General features: G+C 41.2%; 1 protein-coding gene across 4 annotated transcripts in view; it reads right to left on the reverse strand.

Moving 5' to 3' along the window:
• The window catches only part of PTPRU (protein tyrosine phosphatase receptor type U), a 274199-nt gene that overhangs the window by 127676 nt on the left and 122211 nt on the right, over positions 1-24312 (reverse strand). For all 4 annotated transcript variants that reach the window (XM_081962455.1, XM_081962453.1, XM_081962454.1 and 1 more), the window contains exons 9-10: positions 6244-6353; positions 3693-3894 (exon numbers count right to left, since the gene is read on the reverse strand). In XM_081962455.1, coding sequence (XP_081818581.1) covers positions 3693-3894; positions 6244-6353 — 312 coding nt within the window. The remainder of the gene's footprint in view (positions 1-3692; positions 3895-6243; positions 6354-24312) is intronic.

Here is a 24312-nt window from a genome sequence, read left to right on the forward strand (position 1 = left end):
CGCAACTCACGAGTATGCATCTTTCACTGAACAAAACGGGACTTTAAAAAAAAAGCCTTTGTGAAAGTATTACCTGGAATAAAAATATGTACGTTAAGCATTGCCTAGGAAAAGTGTACTCTGCCAACAAAAGTGCGTATAGTCAAGGCGATGGTTTTCCCAGTTGCAATGTATGCCTGTGAAGGTTGTACCATAAGGAAGGCTGAGTGCCAAAGAATGGAGGCCTTTGAACTATGTTGCTGGAGAAGACTCCTACAAGTCCCTTGGACTGCAAGGTGATCAGTCCTAGAGGAGATTAACCCTGACTGCTCTTTAGAAGGCCAGATCCTGGAGAGGAAACTCAAAGACTTTGGCCACCTAAGGAGAAGGAGGGACTCACTGGAGAAGAGCCTAATGTTGAGAACGATTGAGGGCAAAAGAAGAAGGGGACAACAGAGAATGAGGTGGATGGATGGAGTCACCAAAGCAGTTGCGGTGAGCTTAAATGGACTCTGGGGGATGGTAGAGGACAGGAAGGCCTAGAGGAATGTTGTCCATGGGGTCGGACATGACTAACAACAACAAAGGAAAAGTAGAATTGAGGAAAATAAATGTATTCTGAGAATATATTCAGCTATCCAATATATTCGGTTTTTTTCCACAATCTCCACTGCTCTCTCTCAAAAATATTGTAGAACAGCCAAAACAAAAATCTACCAACTACCCACCAGACCAAAAGACTGCACTGTCCACAGAGACTGCAAAATGGAAGAGATTTATTGTGAACTGCACACCCTTAATCCCTGATTAGTTGGATTGTATGGTTCCAGATTATTGCACCAGCCAAAATAGATTACAGGAGTAAATCCAAAGAAGCCCAAGACATTCCACGTGACTGATAGCACGAGACCTTACTCAAGAGAAAGAATCATCTTCTTTTCGGTACACTAACATACCCAGTTCCAGTAACTATTTTCATAAGTTTTAGTCTCCAGCCCCCTAATCATCTTTGTTGCTCTTCTCTGCACTCTTTCTTTTTTTGTATTATAGTGACCAAAACTGGATGTGGTATTCTGAGCGTGATCTTACCAGTGCAGTATAAAGCAGTACTAACACTTCACGTGATCCTGATGCTAAATGTATGAATGTGAAATCATACATGAATATTTATGCGATGTGAACAGATGTAGAAATGCCAGCAGGGGTGAAATCAACTTACCTTTGCTACCGGTTCGGTAGCAATGTGAGCGTGCACATGTGCAATCATGGGTGCGCTTGCTTCACTTGCACGCGCCACCTCTGCACATGTGCAGAGCGTCCAAAACAGACTGCAAAGGTAAGTAGAACAGTGAGGGGGGAATCCGCTGTGCCACATGATTTAGATTAGCTAGAAAGCAGGACATCCTGCTTTCCTAGCTAATATAAATCGTGCATCACAGCTGATCATTGGAAATAACAGTTTGACCAAACCGGTAGGATTTTTTTAAAACTACCGGTTCAGGCGAACCGGTAGCATTTTTACAACAGGTTTGGGCGAACTAGTGTGAGCCAGCAGCATTTTTACCCCTGCCTTGAAACCTGTGCTATGCCCTTCCCCTGCCTCACTAATAAATTACTGTTTATGGGGCTCTCATAAAGTTTCAGGGTCTCAACCAGGGATGAGATTCAGCCAGTTCAGACCGGTTCGCACGAACCGGTAGTTCCGTGGATCCATTGGCCCGGCCCACCCATCCCTGCGCTAGCCTGTCCTATATTTCCTTTGTTTGAAGCCCAGCTGATAGGCGCGGCAGAGTGGATTGCCACACCTCAGCTGTTTTACTCACGGGGGCTGCACTAGAAGGTAAGTTTTACAACTGTTTTCAAAAGGACTGTGTGCACAAAGCACGCACTCACCAAACCGGTTGTTACACCGGTTGAATCCCACCACTGGTTGCAACAGTTCAAGAAAGTTCACCACGCATTGCAGTCTTCTGCACAGTTTTTAAGTCTGTCCCCCACTCCATCCCCTGCTTCCTTATTTCTAGAGAAGGGTCTTCTGTGCGCTGGTGTCACTCTGAAAATTCATCCAGACAGGGATAAAGCTGAACAGGGAAAAATAACAAGCTAGAAGAGATAATGAATCTCTCCCATCTCTCAACCCACTTCTTTCACATTTGAGTGCTGAAATGCATTGCTTCACTGCAAATCAGGTGTAAGTGTAAATGGCATCTGAGAGAGGAAGAGCTATCTGAAACTATTTTATTTGCTTGGAAAGGTATTAAGAGCGGTAGTAATGAGGAAGAAGCTTTGGGTGTTGGCCTAGGTGGGCATCTGAGAGGACTATATGGAACCATTTGGTGGGTAGGTTTCAGGGGTGGGTTCTATAGAAGAGGTTCCACAAATCTACAGTTCCGTTTAGAACCGGTTCCAGTTCCCCCCCCCCCATCCGCACATCATCAAGATGAAGAGCAAGAGGAGGAATTCTGGGAGTTGAAGTCCACAAGTCTTAAAGCTGTCAAGTTTGAACACCCCTGGGGGTTTTTTTCTCTAAAGGGTTAGGGGTGCAAGGGTCTTGTAACTTGACAGCTTTAAGACTTGCGTGCTTCAAATGCCAGAGTTTCTGAGCCAACATTTTGGTTGCTAAGCAAGCACGTTGTTAAGTGAGTTTCACCACATTTTACAAGTTGGCCATGCCCACCCAGTCACATGGCTGGCAAGCCACTCCCACCCAGTTACATAGCCAGCAAGCCACTCCCACCCAGTCACATGGCTGGCAAGCCACTCCCACAAAGCAGGCCACACCTACAGAAGAGGTTCTAAAAAAATTTGAAACCCACCAATGGTGGGTTTCAATGGGCTCAAAATTGCAGCCTAAACAGTTAACATTTAACAATGGTCAGAACTCACAGTGAAACTACTCAGGAACTCAATGAGAAAAATGAAGACTTATAGGAGCCAAAACACAGGAAAGGAATGTATACCACATCTGTAGCTCCCCTTTTTTTGCATTGGAGGCAGAGAAGTAGCTAGACAGCAGTGAGGCAGAGGAACAGCTGGAGCCTGATCCCAGTGTGCACATGCGCAGAGCTGTCAGATGACAAGAACAACTAAGAAAGCAGGGTCAACTTGGGAGTAAATCCACACCTTGGAGGTGATTGGCCCCTCCCATAGGAAACAAAAGAGGAGCGAAAGGGGAGTGGGCTTTTGCAGGAAACAATTCATTCCTTTGGTTGTTTCAAGAGTGGAAAGTTCTGTTTGTGATTATAAGAGACTCTGTGCCAAATGCTGCCTTGCCCTGTGTTTGGAAACTAGTTATCTGACAGCTCTCCAAGCAAGATAAGGTTCGTGTTGATAAATATTCCTCTGAAAGACTTGCCTTTGTTTTTGCCATGCCTTGCTTACGGGCACAGTTTGCCATGCCTTGCTCACTGTGAATAAAAGGAATTCACACTCATGTAAATAAAAGAGGTTTTGCCAGGACCAAGAGTCTGCTTCATGCTTTTTAAAGAAGCTTAGGTCAGAACACTGCCATGGAACAGTAAAATAAGGCTTACCCTCAAAATGGGTTTGTTTTTCAGCAAAAAACCACCATTCATTTATAAGAGAAAATAAAGGACCATCCAAGCAAACCATCCATCTGCAAAGTAGAGGAATCAGGCACCCAAACTTTCCTTAATTCTGAACCAGACCAACGTGGTGCAGCAAACAAATGCATTTCTCTTCTCCCAACCTACCTGAGATGTTGGTGGTGATCTCAGTCAGAGCAGTTTGACCAAAGCCCTTGCCAGTTCGTGCTCTTACTGAAAAAAGGTAGGTTGTCCCGGGATGAAGGTTGGAGAAAACATGATAAGTTTCATTCCGGAGCTTGGAGACGGTGCGTCGTGGGCCGGGCACATTGACTGCTGGGTCAAAGGATTCAATGCTCTGGTAGCTGATCTAGGATAAAGGGATATGCTTTAATCATCAGAACACAGAGATAGCAATAGCAATGGCACTTAGACTTATATACCGCTTCATAGTGCTTTTACAGCCCTCTCTAAGAGGTTTACGGAGTCAGCCTATTGCCCCCAACAATCTGGGTCCTCATTTTACCCACCAGGATATGGAAGACTGAGTTCAACCTTGAGCCTGGTGAGATTTGAACTGCTCAAATTGCAGGCAGCCGGCAGGCAGCAGAAGTAGCCTGCAGTACTGCACTCTAACCACTGCACCACCATGGCTCCTGAGATCATGATTGATTGATTCATGATTGATTGATTTGCTTGTTGAATTTATATAGCCTCCCCCCTTATATAAACTGTACCAGACATTGCTTCAATCAGAACCAAATATTGCAACACACACACACACACACACACACACACACACACATCCTTGCACACAGAAAATAAGCAAGACCAGGGCAAAATTAACCTAGCATTCTTCTTCCTCAGGCTGATTTTTTTCTACAGGCAGGGCATTATTTGGTAGAGGGGAATATTTCATCAAAGGCACGAATCTGCACAGGACCCAGAGTGGCTCTCGGCCAAGCTAACTGATCATCACAGCAAGAGACGGAGAGAACCTTCGGATACAGCCAGGAAAACAGCTTGCATTCTGCCGTTGAGACAATAGAGTTGGAAAGAACTATAAAGTTGCCCTTAATCTTCAAGACTATTAAAGAAAAAGGCTTCCTGAATTACAATAGAGCCTATGTCAGTTCTCCGAGAGGCAGCCTTCAGCTTGGTGGGGAAGAGCTGTGCAGATAAGCATCAAGCTTTCTCAGTCGGCAGTTTCCGCGCTCCAATAATTTTTGTTGATGCCAGAGAGGGCAAAGGCATGGGATAAAAAGCCGAGCGAAGGAAGGGAGGTTTTGCCTGGCTGCGTTTGGGAGAAGCCAAAGCACACGCAGAGACAGGCCTATTCAAAAAAACTATCTGAGGCCAATAATGAAGAAAAGAAAAAAAACTCTCTGTTCGGCACCTGGCTGAGAATAACAGAAAAGCCAATCAATTATTGCCAAGCTTGCCTGACCGACAAAGACCCACCCCAATCATTGTGCAAGTCCTTGAAACTGAAAGTCAGTTTCTGCCCACCTTCCCAGGCCTTTACCTGGCATTACTGTTTAAGGGATCCCTTTCATGAGAAGGAACGGCAGAATCTGAGGCTGGTGTGAAAAGGGGGAACAGCCTAGAATTCCTACGTTGCCACAAGAGAATTAAGTCCCTTGAATGCCATTGACCCTTATCTAACCTTTACCTAAGGTAAAGGTTCAGCTTGCATATATGTGCTAGTCACTCCCGACTCTTAGGGGTGGGGAGCCTAGAGGGGAACCTCTGTTTCAAAGCCAAAGAGCCAGCGCTGTCCGAAGACGTCTCCATGGTCATGTGGCGGGCATGACTGAACGCCGAAGGCGCACGAAACGCTGCTACCTTCCCACCAAAGGTGGTTGCATTTTTTACATGCTTTCAAATTGCTAGGTTGGCAGAAGCTGGGACAAGTAACAGGAGCTCACTCAACATTACTCGGGTATGTTGAATATCCATGGTGCTTGGATAAGAGGTTTGATCCTGTTATGGTTATTGTTATTGTTTTAAAAGGCTCAAATGAGCAATGACAGCTGGTGAAAAGAAAACTGATGAAGCATTGCTTCTGATCGCAAATTGGTTCACAACTCTTGAGAAATATTGGTTGATAAAAGAACAAAAGAAAGGGCTGCAATAGTTTGTTTGTCTACCCATTAACACAAAATAAAATATTTAACTAAATTGGTCCCCTAATATATAGGCAATTTTTAATAAATGTAAATGCTATTCAAGCTTGACTTCTGATGCCTGTATAAAGGTATCCAGGTAGTCCTCTTGGTCACAATACAAAAGTACTTTGCCATTGACTTCCTCCAATATCTTTCTTCAACTTCCCTGGCATTTTCTATCAATTGGTCACTCACGTAGTGACCACATCCAACTTTACTTAGCTTTGTAAGATCAGCCAAGGTCAATCTCTACTTTACTCAACTGGAATGTAAGATATGTATATGCACCCAAGGTAGTAGCATCCTATTAAAAGTGGCATTCTCTCTTACCTTTCATTTGGAATAGAGCATCTCTCCCAAGATCATCATTGTTGCAGCATATGCATGTGACATCTCTAAGCAAGAATTCCCTTATACTACCAGGCTATTGTTCATCCTCATAGAAAATGTCAATTAATGCATTAACAAGAACCTTCTTTTTCTGACTTTGGCAGAAGGATAAGTGAGATAAGGCACAGTATCCGTTTCCCCCAAATGATCTTGTGGCATACCTCGTATTGTGTTATGAGACCATTGGGTTCCACCGGCTCCTCCCATTTCAGAAAAATCATGTCCTCCAGAGGAGTGAATGTGAGGGATTCTGAAGCTATGCCTCCAGGGACTTGAATGAGTAGATGGAAGAGAGAGAAAGAAAAAAGAATCAGAACACATTTCTTGCTCCTAAAATCAACAAGCAATGAAGGCATATCAATAGAGTAGAGTAGAGTAGAGTAGAGTAGAGTAGAGTAGAGTAGAGTAGAGTAGAGTAGAGTAGGAATAATACAATATGTTCATACACAATATATGAAATAGAACAGAATAGAGTAGGATAGAATGGAATGGAATGGAATAGAATAGAATAGAAGAATAGAATAGAATAGAATAGAATAGAATAGAATAGAATAGAATAGAATAGAACAGAACAGAATATTCTTTATTGGCCAAGTGTGATTAGACACACAACGAATTTGTCTTTGGTGCATATGCTCTCAGTGTACATAAAAGAAAAGATACATTCGTCACGAATCATAAGGTACAACAATGATAGTCATAAGGTACAAATAAGCAATCAAATCATACTGGAAAACAATCAATATAAATCGTAAGGATACAAGCAACAAAGTTACAGTCATTCAGTCATAAGTGGGAGGAGATGGGTGATAGGAACGATGAGAAGACTAATAGTAATAGTAATGCAGACTTAGTTTGACAGTTTGAGGGAATTATTTGTTTAGCAGAGTGATGGCATTCAGAGAAAAACTGTCCTTGTGTCTAATTGTTCTGGTGCGCAAGGCTCTATAGCGTCATTTTGAGTGTAGGAGTTGAAGCAATTTATGTCCAGGATGTGAGGGGTCTGTAGATATTTTCACAGACCTCTTTTTGACTCGTGTAGTATACAGGTCCTCAATGGAAAGCAGGTTGGTAGCCATTGTTTTTCAAATAAAACTAAAACTGGGAACATCACAAAAAGAACCTTAAGCCAATCCTGGGGATGGTTCAGAATTGCATCCCAGCTAACCTCGGTGAGGGCTATTTACTCGTCTTGAATCCAAGCCTCCAAATCTATGCCTTTTTCATATTTTTTTCATGAACAGGCAGAAGATGAATTTTGGAAATGCATTTGCTGTGTTCAACTTTATTGATTTATGCATTGTATCAATTTATATAGCCACCCATCTCAAATATACGATTCTGAGCCACTCACGAGCCATTAAAAGCAATATGAAAACAGCAAAACAATACAAAAATTCTCATTTAAAAACAATAAAGACTCTCAAAAACATTTTTTTTAAAAAGCAGGCACAAAAATCAAGTGTCGCCAAGGTGAGTGGATTTTCAACTTCACTGTACAAAACTGAGCGTATAATGTTTTGTTTTTTCACATTTAGATACTGTCATATCCTCAACCAGACATTTTGCAAGGTTTTAGACACGGAAAGATATGCATATCAATTTAGCACTGATGACTGTCTAAATCATGTGCATTCAATTCTTCCATTCCATTGTCTTTAATGTCTTTTAAAAAAATATGTAAAATTGCACCTATTTTTGTGTGATGCTTCCCATTATAGGTATAGCTTTAATATGCCATTGAAGTTCCGTCCCAAAGGTGCTTTTTCAAAAGGCAACTGGACTTCCTTTGTTTTCCTTGAAGACGTTAAGCTTCTTCAGTTTAGTTCTTCAGTCAGAACTGAAAAAGCTTCTTGGATGAGAAGTGAAATATCTTCAAGGAAAACTAAGAAAGTCCAGTTGCCTTTTGAAAAAGCACTTTTGGGACATCCATGACCCGGATGACTAAGAATCTCCATAGATGAAGTTTTCCAATATTCACTGATTCTTCATTCAGTTTTTTTTCTCTAATGCATACAGGTAGTTCTCTGCAGATGATCACAATTGAGCCCAAATTTTACATTGCTAAACAAGACGATTAAGTGAGTTTTGCCCCATTTTACAACCTTTCTTGTCACAGTTGTTATATGAATCACTGCAGTTGTTAAGTTAGTTGCACGGTTATTTAGGGACCTTTAAGTCCCCATTGACTTTGCTGATCAGAAGGTCACAAAACGAGATTGCATGACCAAGACATTGCAACCATCATAAATACATGCCCGTTACCAAATTTTGATGACATGACCATGGGGATGCTGCAATGGTCATAAGTGTGAAAAAGTTTTCAGTGGCACTGTAACTTTAAGCGGTCACTAAATGAATGGTTATAAGTTGAGGACTACCTATACATATTGAGGGGGTGATGAGTTTCCACTGTTCAGAGATCCATCCTCTCCTTAAGAACCCAGCACTAAATCAAACTCTGCTGGATAATTTTCACCACTCCACCATTCCTTTTTCAAAGAAAAATTGTTGAGGAAATCGTCCCGTTGTAATGTGTCCTCATTCAGACTGTGTCTTTGTGTTTTTATGTGTATTTCAATATTTCTGCTTTGTGCTTTCAATCCTAGCTTAAGCCACCTAAAGTCACAACTTGTGAATTAGGCAATCTTGCAAGCCACATCCATCCATTTCCATGCAAAGCATAACGTTGTTGTATACAACTTTCCTGAATTCACACATACAGGTAGCCCTGGACGTATGACCACAATCGAGCCCCACATTTCCATTGCTAAGTGAGAAATTTCTTAAGTGAGCTTTTGGCCCATTTTATGACTCTTCTTGCCACATTTGTTAAGTGAATCATGGCAGTTGTTAAATGAGTAACATGGTTGTTAAGTGAATCTGACTTTCTCATTGACCTTGCTTGTCAGAAGCTCACAGAAGATGCTGCAACCCTCATAAATATGAACCTGTTGTCAAGCATCCGAATATAAATCAAGGGATGCTGTGATGGTCATAAGTGGGGAAAATGGTTAGAAGTCCATTTTTTTTAGTGCCATTGTAACTTCGAACAGTCACTAAACGAGCTGTTGTAAGTTAAGGACTACTTGTATTTTTAGTTCGCTTCTTTCCCAAGTACAATCTGTTTGTATATATTACTTTGGAGTTGAGCTATTATGATAACGTCCTCAGGGCATGGGGATTATTGCAATGGAATAATGGTGCATTCTGCCATTTCAACCTAGCAGAATCTCTATGGCGATTTTCTTTTCATATCATTAAATCGAGTGGAGGCCAGGCATGGCTGATAGTGTAAATAGGAAAGCTTGCATCTTCCAAATAGATGGCTTGTTTTCACGCACCCCGTTTCCCTTACTGGACTTTTGAGATCGCCTGAGCAAAAGTTCATTCGAAAACCATGCATGGATCATTTGTTTATTTAATACATGTTTGGAATGCCTCCTGAAGGTGGTATTCATATAAAAATAATAAGAGTAATCAGACTACCAGGATATGGAAAACAAAATTGGAACTCAGCCAGGCGAGCAAAGCTATAACTAAGCATATAAAAGCAACATTAACCATCAAAAATTCAATGGCATCTCTTCAGCTAAAAAGGAAAAGAAGAAGAAGGGAGGCAAATAACTTCTCTAGGGAAAAAGCAACATAACCCCCATGCTTGCACTCAAAATATAAGTGGTTCATAAACTGGAAATTAAAAGAAGGCTGTAACCTTATAGTGGTCTTACTCGAAAATTAATTCAATCAAAATCAATAGAACTTACTTCAAAGAGAGCATGTTTAAACTGGAAACATTTATGGGAAATAAATCCATTAAAAAACAAGAGCTACTTGAAGATCTTTGAGCTTTTTTTACTATTTATTTAGCTTAGGGCTGTGCCAAACAATACATTTGGGTGAGGGGAGCTTCCCTATTATTCTCATTCAGTTTCATTCAAAATAACTTATTTATTTAATCAATCAATCAATTTGTATAACTGTCCAAAGACTCCAGGTCTCTAACAATATTTCAGGTGGGGTCCTTGGCGCTCTCTGAGCTTGATTGTTTTCTTGCAGACATTTTATTCCTAACCTAGGTAACATCATCAGGTCCAGCATTGATGATGTTACCTAGTTTGGTAATGAAATGTCTGTAAAAGTTTCTGTTTCAATTCTCTGCACATACTCAGATCTGTTTAAGCTCCCATTGGCTGACTTAGTTGCTATGCCTATTCATTGGCTGACCTTGTTCCCATGTCTCTCCCAGTCACGAATATTTTAACAAAAACGTATGCTTGCAAGAACACGAGAAGAGATAATGTTGGCTGTATTTAGGAAACCAGAAGGTGTATTTTTTATCATGGTTTTCTTTCTTCATCCATTCTTCCTAACAAGGCCCTAAGAAAAGAAAATCAGCTCTCTTTCTGACCCAAAAGTTTTTCCTCCAAGTTCGTTTTCCTGCTCAAGCTGTTGTTAAGAAAAGAATCTGCCCAAGAAAATCTTGTGAACATCAATGCTCGGAAATGTCAAGGCCTTTCTGATCTCTCTTAACACTCTAAGAACTGTAACACATCAACTTCGGGATACTTGTCCTGAAGTGAAGAATGGAACTTTCACATCAAATTAGAAGGAACATGTTGAGAACAGAAATGTTAACAGCCAAAGGAAAAAATCACACCATTCCATTACCTGAAGGTGTTTGCATAATCCTGAGCACTTTGGGCTGATTACACCAGATAGAAACCCCTCTATCCTCCGTAAAATTAGCACTCAGACAAATATATGCCTGGTGGATCTGCAGGCAATTCCTGCTCATGTATATTTTATAGGAACTGATTAATTCCATTTTGCATATACCAAGGCAAGCCACCTACTAACTCAAAGCAAAAGAGAAGCCATGGAAGATTGAGAGGGAAGATAACAGATCTTTTCAGTTGATGAAAAGTAACAAGATGTACGTCTGATGCTCAATCTCTGCTCCTGCTATTCCCATTGGGTGGTGTGTGGTGATGATGATGAACAGCATGAGGTAGTGTTATGGTCAAAAGCCATGCTTAAATAATTGATAGACCACCAGGATATGAGTTGGTAGACCTTGAGCTTTTAATAAAACGAAGCATTGTATATTAGGGAATTCTGAAGTTTCTACATTTTATGCTTCATCTCGATTCATCATTTTAAAAAGCTTTTGAGTCCTACAAGAAGGAGCTAGGAAAATCTGTGCTACAGAGCTATTTCAACCCTTCCAGATTACATTCAAGCTAGTATATATATTTTTTCTTTTATGATGCCCCCTCCTCTTTATTTACTATTCTCAGAAGCTATGGGGCAAAAATCTTAAATTAGTTAATATTATGGAAGTCAGCCCTAAAGATTGTGCATTATTATTTGTATGAAATACAATGCTAGAAAAACAAACTTATGCACTGGAGACAAATTCCTCGTGTGTACAATAATACTTGGCCAATAAAGAATATTCTGTTCTGTTCTTTTCTATTCTATTCTATTCTATTCTAGTCCATTCCCATTCCCTTCCCATTCCATTTTCTTTCCAGCATGCTAACGTCTTTATTTATTTGTTTATTTATGTTTAATTAAAAGAGCTTTTAAATAAAATATGGATTGCAAAAGCACGCCAAATGTAGCTTTGGGAATTTTTCCAAACACCTTTACTGGACATGGCCATTGGGGTCGTCTCTATTTTCTTCCATACAGCCAGCTGTTATATTGCATCTCTGTATTTCTGTTCATCCCTTGTGCTGTCTATGTATGCACTGAGAAGTCCAGAGCAGGCTGCCTCCAAACTCTTGTGGGCTTTGAATAGAGCAATTGGCAGCATTCAGCATTTCTGCCCAATTGCCTCTCTTGTATATTGATCCTCTTCCAAATTCCTTCCTTTCTTCCTCCTTCCCTTCCTTCCTCCTTCCCCCTTCCCTTCCTTCCTCCTTTTCCCTTCCCGTCCTCCTTCCCTCCCCCCCCAGCTCCTCAGATCTATTCAATTCTGAATCTCAAATCTTACTAGATTTTTCAACATCATCAAATCTGGTTCAAAGATGTTTGATTTTAGAAGGATTATCCTGTCAATGGAGAGGCAGAGTCATCAGCCCTTTGTATCATTCCTTTCTAACATCCATTGTATTGCGAAGAATAAAAAGTCAGATGGGTGTAGAACCTGAGCACCGAGGGGGATGTCTGGGAAAACATTGAAACCGTGAGCATTGTTGCTTCTTGCTGTAGTGGGGACTTAAAGCCAGGCAGTGATTTCAAGGGACATTAACCAAGTTGTTATCTCCTCTTTCAAATTTCTCTTAGATGCTATGTAACAGCACCTGGGTTTATGACTGCACAAACAAGCCAGACTCCATCAGGTAGGGCAGCCACTTACCATTCACCTGGGAATGTTTGCAACTAGCTATTCTGATTCTCCGGATGGGGTCCCAGTGTAAATATGCAATCTTGGGCAATTTGGCTGGATTATCAAAGCCCCTTGCCCACTCCCTCCTTTTATTATTGGCAACCTACAATAATAATCATAACAGACATCTCAGACAACAGACTTAACTGGAGATATGCATTTATTGACTTAACAGAGAGTCTTTCCCTCTCAACCCCCAATTTCAAGGATGTCATTAAAGACAAACGGAGCAGGCAATCATTTTGCAGGGAAGGCTCTGTGTGGAAAAAAAATATATCATCTGCCAGGCAAGCTTTACTGCACCCTCTAATTTTAGGCAGAACTTGATATTTACGTTCACCTTAGAAGGAGAAAGCAATCCTATTACCCTTCACACACAGAAGGAACAGAAGGAACTGAACTAAAAAACAAACAGCACAATGTGGAAATCAAAAGGCATAATTCACTGCTCTTAGCAGCTCTTTTCTGAATCTATAGTTTGGGGTTGGTGCGGGGAAGGTGGCAGGGTCGTAAGGAGAATAGTATTCTCATTAAAGTGATTCTTCTTTTTATATTGTAATCATCAGCAAGGCATTAAGGTCCCGGGGCCAAGTTGAGACCTGTAATTTGCCTACCGCAAGCAAGCAGAAGATTAGCCAGGTATAAACTATAATTTCTAATGTAAAGAAAGGGGTTCTTTGTTTTTTGTTTGCTTTGCTTAGGTTTCTAAGCTGTAAAGGTTTCAAGTTTAGCACAAGCCACGAGAATGGCATTTGCACCGATTAATTGGGGGAGGACCAACCTCATGTTACCTTAAGGATGTTGTTCAAAATGAAAATTTTCTGTCTTTTTTAATCTAGGAGAAGCAATCATGACTCCAGCATGAATTTTTCCCCTGCTTCAGCCCCAGTAAGGTTCAAGGTTTTCCCGTCTAAAATATACCTTCCTCAAAAGTAAACTATCACAATAAATGGATCAGGGTTTTTAGTTTTTTTTTTTACATTTTAATTCAAATCAGGCCTGCAGATGGAAAGGTCTACAAACCCATTACAAGAGACATCTTGGTCAATTATGTTTTCTGCCCTTATTCTGAAGGAAGGGAGGGAGGGAAAGATGGAATGTCTAACAAGGAACAGAGAGGAGGCAGAAAGTTACTTAAGAGAGGAAAGAGGGTCATTAGAGAAGAATTTTTCACCCAGGGTGGCAGAAGTATGAGAAAGAGACTCAGAGCATCTCCACCTTGGTACCATTAAGTATAGGTTCTCTGGGAAAATTGCTTCCTAGGCTTTAATGATGCTGTTACATTACCCTACAAGTAATGAACATATTGCTAGAATTCCAGTGGTTCCTGGAATTTGCACATCACAAAATAAAGAAGGGGAAGGGGAGGGGAAAGGGGGGAAGGGGAGAGGGGGAGGAGGGGAAAGGGGAAACGATCCTTTTGCCTTTGGACAGGAGTGGACAACTTGTACTTGTACACTGAGCCACGGGGGCGCAGTGGTTAGATTGTAGTACTGCAGGCTACTTCTGCAGATCACTGGCTACCAGCAGTTTGCCAGATCAAATCTCACCAGGCTCAAGGTTGACTCAGCTTTCCATCCTTCTGAGGTGGGCAAAATGAGGACCCAGATTGTTGGGGGCAATAGGCTGAGTCTGTAAATCACTTAGAGAGGGCTGTAAAAGCACTGTGAAGCAGTATATAAGTCTAAGTGCTATTGCTATTGTAACCAGATTCTGCACTTGGAAAAAGATAGGGAACTGCACAGCATGTCTGCTTGAAGTTTTCCTAATCCTTTCATAATAGGGCAGGTCAGGGTCATGTAATTGGGAGGAATGAGGGAGGGGTCTTTGGAATGGAGGAGTCAGCTGTTCTCCAATTGCTTTTCCCCTAGGAGTGTACTGGATGATTGGGGGAGTCTGGATCGTTCTCCCTTGGCCCCTTGCTGAACCTGACCCATTTTCAAACTCTTCCAGCACCAAAATTTGATCCCATCCTGTTCAGCTTTCAGATGTATCCTTCTGATAGAGGATGGGGAGGGAAAAGAGAGAGGGGAAGAATGCAAGCAGAGCAAGGCTTCTGGGATTCTTTTACTAGCAACAACCACAAGAGGCATTTGTATTGTCTTCTCTGCGCTGTAATGATGTCATGTGTTGAGTCTCTCTCTAAGCAGGGATGTCTGCCCTTTCTCCCTAAGGACTAGCCAAGGTATGCGCAAACATGGATGGATGGAGAGGCAGACAAACAGACAGACCAAGGGGCAAAGCCTGTTGCATATTTTTTCCTCGCATTCTGTTGGGCTGGAAAGAATAAAAATATGAGAAGATTTAGGTCATCCAACAGATACAGTGGGTGTGGCCCTGGCCTCATGAGGTCATTCAATCAGAAAAAAGCTAAAATGTTATCTCTTGGTTTTTTGGTCTGAAAAAAACATAATCCTAACAGAAGACTATTTTGCTTTTTAAAAAGACCAGATAAATAAGATAAAGGTAAAGGTTCCCCTGCACACGTGTGCTAGTCATTTTCTACTCTAGGGGGCGCTGCTCATCTCCATTTCTAAGCTGAAGAGCCAGCACTGTCCAAAAACATCTCCGTGGTCATGTGGCTGGCATGACTCAACACTGAAGGTGCACAGAGCGCTGTTACCTTCCCACCAAAGATGGTCGCTATTTTTCTACTAGCATTTTTTACACGCTTTGAAACTGCTAGGCTGGCAGAAGCTGGGACAAGGAACAGGAGCTCACTCTGTTACATGGCTCTAAGGATTCGAACCGCCGAACTGCCGACCTTCTGATCGACAAGATCAGCATCTTAGCCACTGAGTCACTGCATCCCTATAAATAAATAGATAAATAAACCAATCCCCAAACTGCATTCTAAATTTCCTGTCACTGAATTTTAACAATATGACTTTGGAGGCATCCCATGAGATCTGACAAAGGGCACATATACTGCAGATTATTCACCTTCCTATTGAGAAGGCAAGAAAGTTTGTTCCTTCTTTTGTTGTAGATTGTCTCCACTGTCAATTTCTCCCTGGGATCTTTAGTACACAACTCTCTTCAACAAGGACAAGATGCATCTTGACTATTGTCCTTCCCCCCCCCTTCCCATGCTTTTAAAATGCCTGAATATGAGACCCGAGAAATCACAAGTGCGTACAGTCTGCTATTTCACACCAGGCAACTGCTGGGAAATATTTTGGACTGTTGATAACCACTTGCAGGATAATTGGGTTTTTCTAGAAGCTCACTAATCAAAGGAGCATCCCACTGGCCTTTAAATCAGTGGAAGAAACCTGGGTGCAGAATAAATGAATAATAGATACAGGAGATGGAACGAATCAGTGGCCGAATACTGTGAAGCATGGGAACATGGGTAGTGAGCTTAGTTGTTAGAATTAAGATGCTATAAGCATATATTTCCCTCTTTTCTTGGGGGAAACCTCTGGAAGATACCCTATGGTTCAAAATTGCTTCTTCAAGATGTTGAGATGTTGGAAAATTGGGAGAAAGGTATGGGTGAAAAATTGAGAGCTCACATTTGTCTTAGTCCTCTGTTGCAGAGGTGGTATTCAGCAGGTTCTGACCAGTTCTGGAGAACCGGTAGCAGAAATTTTGAGTAGTTCGGAGAACCGGTAAATACCATCTCTGACTGACCCGGCCCCCAACTATTCTCTGCCTCCCGAGTCCCAGCTGATTGAAAAGAAATGGGGATTTTGCAGTAACCTTCCCCAGGAGTGGGGTAGGAATTGAGATTTTACAGTATCCTTCCCCCTGCTACACCCACCAAGCCACGCCCACAGAACCGGTAGTAATAAAAATTGAATCCCACCACTGCTCTGTTGGATCCATTCTTGGAGAAGTTATCCACTTTCCACTCTAAATACCTATAATTAATCTCTTCAAGGTTCAAATAAGATTCTATTATTTGGTGAGAAAAAATTAGGGGAGGACAATCTGATTTGCTGTAAAAATCCATGCACATAAAGTATTTCCGCTTGATTTACAAACTAATTTAATCAGAAGCAGGCTGTCCTGCACAAAGCACTTATTAAATTATGGAAACCTTGGGGGCAGATATATGTATCTGGGCAAGGAAGCAGATGTACAGCCTTCATCTGTTCTCAGCGCTATGCAAATGCTTTGTTTTATTACAAGTCTTTGTGATGCACCTGAGATATCAAAAGCAGGAAGATGTAAAGGAACCATTGTTGTTGTTTTTTTTTACACTACTCTGTCTAGTTTGCATTACTCAGCCAGGAGACCACAACACACTTCAACCATTACACTTCTCCGGCTTTTAAATGATAGTTATATTAAACCTTAACAAGATAATGCGGTATTCCCAAATTAAGCTCTCAGCAACATAATCCCTACAAAGCAATTCAAATTTCTAAGAAACTCCCCAATGGTAATTACATTCTCAATGCCACTAAAAAAAAAACCAGTCCTTGTTCTGCAGAAGATGGAGAAGAGCATTGCGTGATGTATTTTGTTACATTCATAGAGAAATCCAACATTCAGAAAAAGAATCATTGCACGTTTATTCCATGACTTATTCCATGAGCATTAATCAAGAAATGTCATGGCAACAAGTGGATAGACCAGCAGTTCGATTTAGTGGTTAAGGCACCAGACTAGAAGCTGGGAGATTGCGTTTTAGTCCTGTCTTAGCCATGAGAGCCAATCGGGTGACTTTGCGCCAATCACCAGGAGGCTGTGAGTTCTAGTCCTACCTCAAGCATGAAAACCATCAAATAAGTAAGTAAGTAAGTAGGCAGGTAATTTCTCTCTTTCTGCATTGTCTTTCTCTTTACTCTGTCTCACATTCCCCTTTTATTTCCTTCTGTCTTGTTCTCTGTGGCAGGCTAGGACACCTGCCCTTACCAATTGATCTGAATTTCATGTTCTATAGTAAGACATCAAAGTTAAGCTTCCCAACGCAGTCCTTGACGCAATCCAGGGGTGAAATGCTATCGGTTCGGGCAAACCGATACCTCCAACGATCAGTTGTGCAACAATTGATCATTGGAGCACAGGTGATCCTCGGAATTACTGGTTTGCCCAAACTGGTAGCATTTGGTTACTACCAGTTCGGGTGAACAACACGCATACACGTGCAAAGCAAACCGTTAGCAGACATTTCACCCCTGGGCCAATAAGCAAGTGGTAAAAATAATAAGCAGCACCCCACCATCAACAGTAAAAACAACAACAATTCAGGAAGTTTTGCTCCTTGAGGAGAATGTAAGAGCATCAAAGCAATCCTGGACGCGGCTATTTATAAGTCCAAACTGGTAAATGCAAGAAAAGGAGCATCATTTCCCTCTGGAAAGTCTCTGGTTGTTTTGGGGAGGCTAAGACCGAGCAGGGCAACCGAGGAGGGTCTGCTAATGAGCCATTCCATTTCTTAATAGGAAATGCTTCCGTTATTTAATGTTTTGGAACAACCTTTGAAGGATCAAATGACAGCCAAGATTCCTTTTTCTCCATATCATGATCTCAGTGGGAAGTGAATAAACTAGGAAAGGGGATGGCCTCAGAGCAGCTCGGCTTTTGAGCTGCCCAGCTAGTGCCAACAAAAATTGAAAAAGTTTCCTGCAGTTAGCAGCCAGTTTGATGATGAAAGGGGCAGCCAAATGGGGGAAAGGGGCTCAGAAGAGCTTGTATGTCCTGGGATGAAGAGACCAGATTTAACTGGCATCCCACAAGGCCTTGCCTTCTTTGTCTATAACAATATCCTGTTGCTAGTAGTATTGCTCAAAGAACGCTGTTCCCATTTCTGCGGTTCCATCCAGAGGCTGGGAAAGGCAGAGGAGAACATTCTTCAATATTGAATGGAAGGGTTAATTTTATTCTGAGGTTTTGGGGGTTTTTTATAAACTTTTTTTACGTTCTGTTTTAGTTGTTTGACTTGTCTAAGCCACCTCGACTACATATATATTTCCTACTGGTTTTCTAGGGGACTTAATTTTATAGGACACTGGGGTTTTAAATTCTGTATATTTTAAATTATTTACTTAGCAATTACAGTTCTGTCTATTTTTATCCTCCTCTTATTTATGTATCTATCCACTTAATAATTTTAATTGTTTAAATTTTATAGTTATTTATGATGTTTTTGATATGGACTGTACACCGCCCCGAGTCCCTTTTGGGAGAGGGGGCGGTCTATAAGCGCTAAGAATAAATAAATAAATAAATAAATTCAGAAAGCCAGAATATAAATCAAAGAAATAAATTCTGGTGACACTAGAGAGACTTATGAAAGCTAGTTTGGTATAGTGGTTAAAAGCACCACCGGGCTAGACAGCTGGAGACTGTAAGTTCCAGTCTTGCCTTAGGCAAAAAGCCAGCTGAACTTTGGACAAATTACTGTTTCTCAAACTTAGGAAGTCGGAAATGGGAAACCACTTCTGAAAATCTTGCTCAGAAAACTGCATGAACTTGTTCAGGCAGTCACCAGGAGTCAAGAATGTCTCAAAGAGAGGAGTGAGAAGGGGAAAGAGAGAGAAGGGAAGGGAAGGGCTCATACAGTAGTGGCCAAAATTATGGAAACCTTTTGGGAAAAGGGCATTTTTGAGGCTTGATGGCTAATAACGCCATTTTGTTTTGGAGTAGTTCCATAACATTATATATCAATGGAAAGATAATGTAATCAAGAACGTGATGCAACATAGTTTGTTCAATTATCTGTATTCTATGAAAAGCTATAGCCAAATATAGCCAGCAATAAAACCCAGTTAATAGAAGCAATCATTCAATCTTGGTTTCACATTATAACAGCTGCAGAACTAAAAGACTTGGTTCACTCCATGGGAAGACGTTGTATGGCCGTAATTCATACTAAAGGTTACTCAACTAAGTATTAACTGACATGGTGATAATTTTGGTATATCTCATTTTTTCTATGGTGATAATTTTTGAATATCTCATTTTTTTCTATGTGTTTCGCATTTCTTCTTTATAACTGCTATTCTAGTAGCAAATCCTTCATAAAAGTTATTGCATTACATTATTGATTAAATTATATTTCCATTGAGATATGATTTTATGGTACTACTCCCCCAAAAGTGGTGTTATTAGCCATCAAAACTCAAAAATAATGTACACTTCTCCCAAAAGGTTTCTACAATTTTGGCCACTACTGTAATGTGCCAAACAGTCTTATGTACACCTAGGTGTGTCTATATAGGTAAGCCTTTGTGATTGACAGAAAGAGAAAGAATTCAGGGAGAGAGAGAGAGAGAATTTAGCACTTGCAGGAGGATGTTTTTTAATGTAACAGATCATCAAAAACAGGGCACTCTGCCTTTCTGTTTGCTTCTACCCTACAGATCAAAGCATCTTTTCTAACCAATTACTTTTTATTTATACATGAAAGAGGACTCAACAGTTTCTCAAAAGCATAAATTTCTAATGAGTTCCCTTGGACAGTAACAATATATGAGAAATGAAGTTTCATAAGCCAGTCTTGGACAGGTTGAGATTGCCACATTAAATAAATTGGATAGGCAGATAATTGAAACAGACATGTACAATTTACAGAATCACCCTGTTCAGACAAAGATGTATTGATCCCTGGAGAAACATAGACAGCACAGTAGATTAGACATCATATTCAACTCAAAGGCTAAGAAGGAAGTCTTGTTAATAAGAAAAACAGCTGGAGGCCTTACAGTAGAGCGAAAGCACAGCTGGAGCTACTGTAAAAGGGAACAAGATAGAAACAGCTGGAACAATTATGCCATGGTTATAAACAGCAGGCAAAATTAATAGTTGGGGGGGGAGAATAGATTAGGAATGTAGAGATGGACAAAGCAAAAGCTGGTTAATTCAAGCTCTGGATTTCAAAGAATATTTTCAAGGCCAGTCCTAATATTAAGGTAAAGTTAGGTAGCTGCTTCCTAAAGTTTGGAAAATAACTAAGGGATGGCAGCCCAGGTGTTCCAGAAGAGAGGGAACTGCATAGCCAGACTCAAGACTTGGAAACTAGATTGTGGCCTTCAAGGACAATGAAGGATGCTGGCTAAGAATTCTTGTTGATTCATGATAGCTGTAATGGCTAACCTTTTTGTGGTTACTTGCCGAAAGCGCCCTCCTCCCGCGCATGCACATGTGAACCCACACCCCCACACCCTATTTTGGGCCTAGCAGGCTCCCTGCAGCATCCTGGGAGCAGAAACAGGCCATGGAGGGAGCACCGCACACACACTCTACGCCCCCGTGCATGTACGTTCGACCGACCTGCCACCCCCTACATGCGGGTGCATCTCCTGCATGCACCCCCCATGCATGTGTGGCAGAGACCCAAAAATCAGGTGGCTGGTGGGAGGCACGCGGGCATGTGCAGTGGAGTTGAGCTGGAGCGACGGCTTGCGTGCCCGCAGAGAAGGCTCTGCGTACCACCTGCGAGACACTTAGGGAGAGGTCAGTCCTGGATCTCTTGCAACTGTGCAGTGATTCGAGGCTAATTCCCTGCTTGAGTCCTCCTCCTCCCTGCTTAGCTGGGTGTTTCCCAGCAGCTGGATATGCAACCTAATCTTTTGCCTCAAGCAGCAAAATTGCTGAAACCAGGTCTGTGTGGTATCTTTCCTCTTGTGGACAGTTAATTCATGCATCTCTTGACATTAGAATAATCAGATAGCTACCAAATTAGTTCCATTTCAGCTGAGGAACACTATCAGTTAAACCTTCTATTGGCTAATACAAGTATAACAAGCTTGTTTGTTTGTTTGAACAGGTCATAATAGGTTTGTTCATAGCACAAGCAAGAGATGAAACTGATCTGGAAATCTTTTTAATGCTTCTGGATGAGAGGAAGCTGATGGCTACAGACTGCTTGAGTGGCAGCAATAGCTATAGCACTTAGATTTATATACTGCTTTACAGTGCTTTACAGCCCTCTCTAAGTGGTTTACAGAGTCAGCCTCTTGCCCCCAACAATTTAAGTCCTCACTTAACCCATCTCGGAAGGATGGAAGGTTGAGTCAACCTTGAGCCTAGTGAGATTTGATCTGCCAAATTGCAGGCAGCCTGCAGGCAGCAGAAGTAGCCTGCAGTACTGCATTCTAACCACTGAGATCCTACTATTGCCCAGATATTGACCTACCCTACAGTCCCAGTAGCTCACCAAATGGGTCGGCAACACAGTATATTTTTGTTTATTGTTCAAAGCCTGGTGCCTCTCAAAAAAGATAGACTACAGTGACCTATTCATGGCAGAGATGCTTCACTCACAGTGACTGCAGCACAACACAGTTCCCAGCCTCTGTGTGTCATTTCCAACTGCAGTGGCATTTGACCATGCCCACTGCCAATGACTGAGCCTGCTCATGCTCTGTGCACATGAGTGTTATGAACTATACACCAAGTGGTTCCAGAGAAATGTGGCATTATTAAAATTAAGCCCACTAATATCCTCTCTCCAATTGAGTCTTTAGCAGTAACAAGCTCTTCCAGGTTAATTGCTAATACTTAAAGCTGAAACAGAAATGTGGAGATTAATTACAATGTAACCTGGAATTGTAAAGTCTTATGATAAGGCTCTGAATGAAAACCTAAACAATTGTCCTGTGATTAATATTGGCATTTACTCTGAACTTTTAAAGTGGAGTTAATTGCAAATGATGGGAGAAACACAGAAGGTCTGTGCTCAACCACCGCCCTAAAGTCTATGAACAATGTTGCAGTAACATCCTTTCCCCAGATAAACAGGACCTTCTTCCAAATAATGATGCTTAAATATTCAATGGTAGCAACAGATGCTTCTCACTGTGCTAAGCAGAAGAGAAACAGAGATTTAGATTAAACAGTGACGATAGTGGAGAACAGGGTTCTCCAACATCATACTACAGCATCTCCATATATAATATGGGTGAAGAGGGGCATAATACAGAGATACAGAGATAGAACCTCTGAGATTTAATCCTTCCACTTTCCAATTCAGCTTTCTAAGCAACCAAGACAAGGTCAGTTGAGGGAGGGAAAAAAGTAAACTCACAATGCAATGCATAAAAATACATATTTTAGATTAAATGCTTTCAATTTAAATGCTAATTCTCACACATTTTTTTCCCTTTAGTGCACAGAGTGATTCAGAAACCGGATGGAAATTATTTCTGAAGGTGTGCAATGTAAAAATGACCAGAAATCAACCAGCCTACTCTTTGAAAGAATGATTCTAGTTGGGACTTCAACTACTTGGTGGCATCAAAATACTGAGACACCAAACAATGTTAGAGCCTTATTTCATGGGTAATCATCATTGAAGCTTTTCCGGAATGACATGGCATTCATTAAGTCCATGTCTTTTGCTCTCTAAAGAATGATTTCCTGGATGAGATCTGTTGCTGACCCTCAACAGAAACAACCAAACAACTATTGAATGGTTGACTTACAGCCATCCATTTAGTAGCCATTTAAAGTTACAATGGCACTGAAAAAAAATTACTTATGACTGGCTTTCATGTTGTTGTTAGTTGCAAAGTCGTGTCCGACCCATTGTGACTCCATGGACAATGTTCCTCCAGGCCTTCCTGTCCTCTACCATTCTCTGGAGTCCATTTAAGCTCAAACCCACTGTGACTCCATCAAGTCACCTCATTCTTGGATGTCCCCTTCTTCTTTTGCCCTCAATCTTTCCTAGCATTAGGCTCTTCTCATTTGGTGGCCAAAGTATTTGAGTTTCTTCTTCAGAAAAGAGCAGTCAGGGTTGATCTCCTCTAGGACTGACTGGTTTGATCACCTTGCAGTCCAAGAGACTCGCAAGAGTCTTCTCCATCACCATAGTTCAAAGTCCTCCATTATTTGGTGTTCAGCCTTTTTTATGGCTTTCATATTTACCTGAATCCCCATGGTCATGTGATCAAAATGTGGATGCTGGCATGGACTTATGACAGTTGCAATGTCCTGGAGTCATGTGGTCCCCATTTGTAACCTTCCCAGTCCGCTTCTGACAAGCAAAGTCCTTGAGGGATGTCAGATTCACTTAACAACTGCATGATTCACTAGTGGTTTGCTTAATAACTATGGCAAAAAGGATCATAAAATAGGGCAAAACTCACTTAGCAATCGCCTAACTTAGCAATGGAAATTTTGCGCTCGAGTGTGTGGTCATAAATTGAGGACTATCGGTATACATGGGATCATCAATGTAGCTGCTTTGAAAGTACCACCAGAGGAATGCTAATCAAGGGCCATGCCCCATCTGTTAATATAAATATCCTTTGCAACAGGATACAATGCTTATTCAGGCCAGAAGTAATAAATAATCTGACTACAGAACAGACCTAAGAGAGAGAGACTGACATTAAGGCTTTTGGTCATCATTAGTATTTACCATGGAGAGATGTGTTGAGCTTAATTAATTGGTATGAAGCCAGTGAATAAAAGTCAGTCGCTGATGATAACATAATTAGAATAATTGCTATTGTTATTAAATCTTCAGTCTGTGTTGCCAAAGGATAAAAAATAAACAGTATTCTCTGAGGAGAAATATCTGGACTCTCCCAAAATAGAAAAGCCAAGGAAGGATTTTGTTCTTATACATCTTAAACGGTTTTAATGTGTTTACATCCTGGTTTTAAGTGTTGAAATCCACCCAGGATCACTTGAAAATGAGACGAGCAGCATATAAATTTAATAAATAAATAAACAAATCAATAAATTGCCCGTTCTTGCTGACTTTTCATTTGTGGGAGGAATCTCTACAGAAGAATTCTTGGCTGAAGACATCCGCTTCAGAGAAAATAGAATTTCTTAATATTGTTTGCCCTGTGTAAGGCCTGGAAGCCATCTTTTACATTGGGACTTCAGGCCTCCACATTTTCTGCTGTGGGAAAATGGGAGTGGG

The sequence above is a fragment of the Natrix helvetica genome, assembly GCF_964273705.1.
Source record: "Natrix helvetica genome assembly, chromosome: 9".
Lineage (NCBI taxonomy): Eukaryota > Metazoa > Chordata > Lepidosauria > Squamata > Natricidae > Natrix > Natrix helvetica.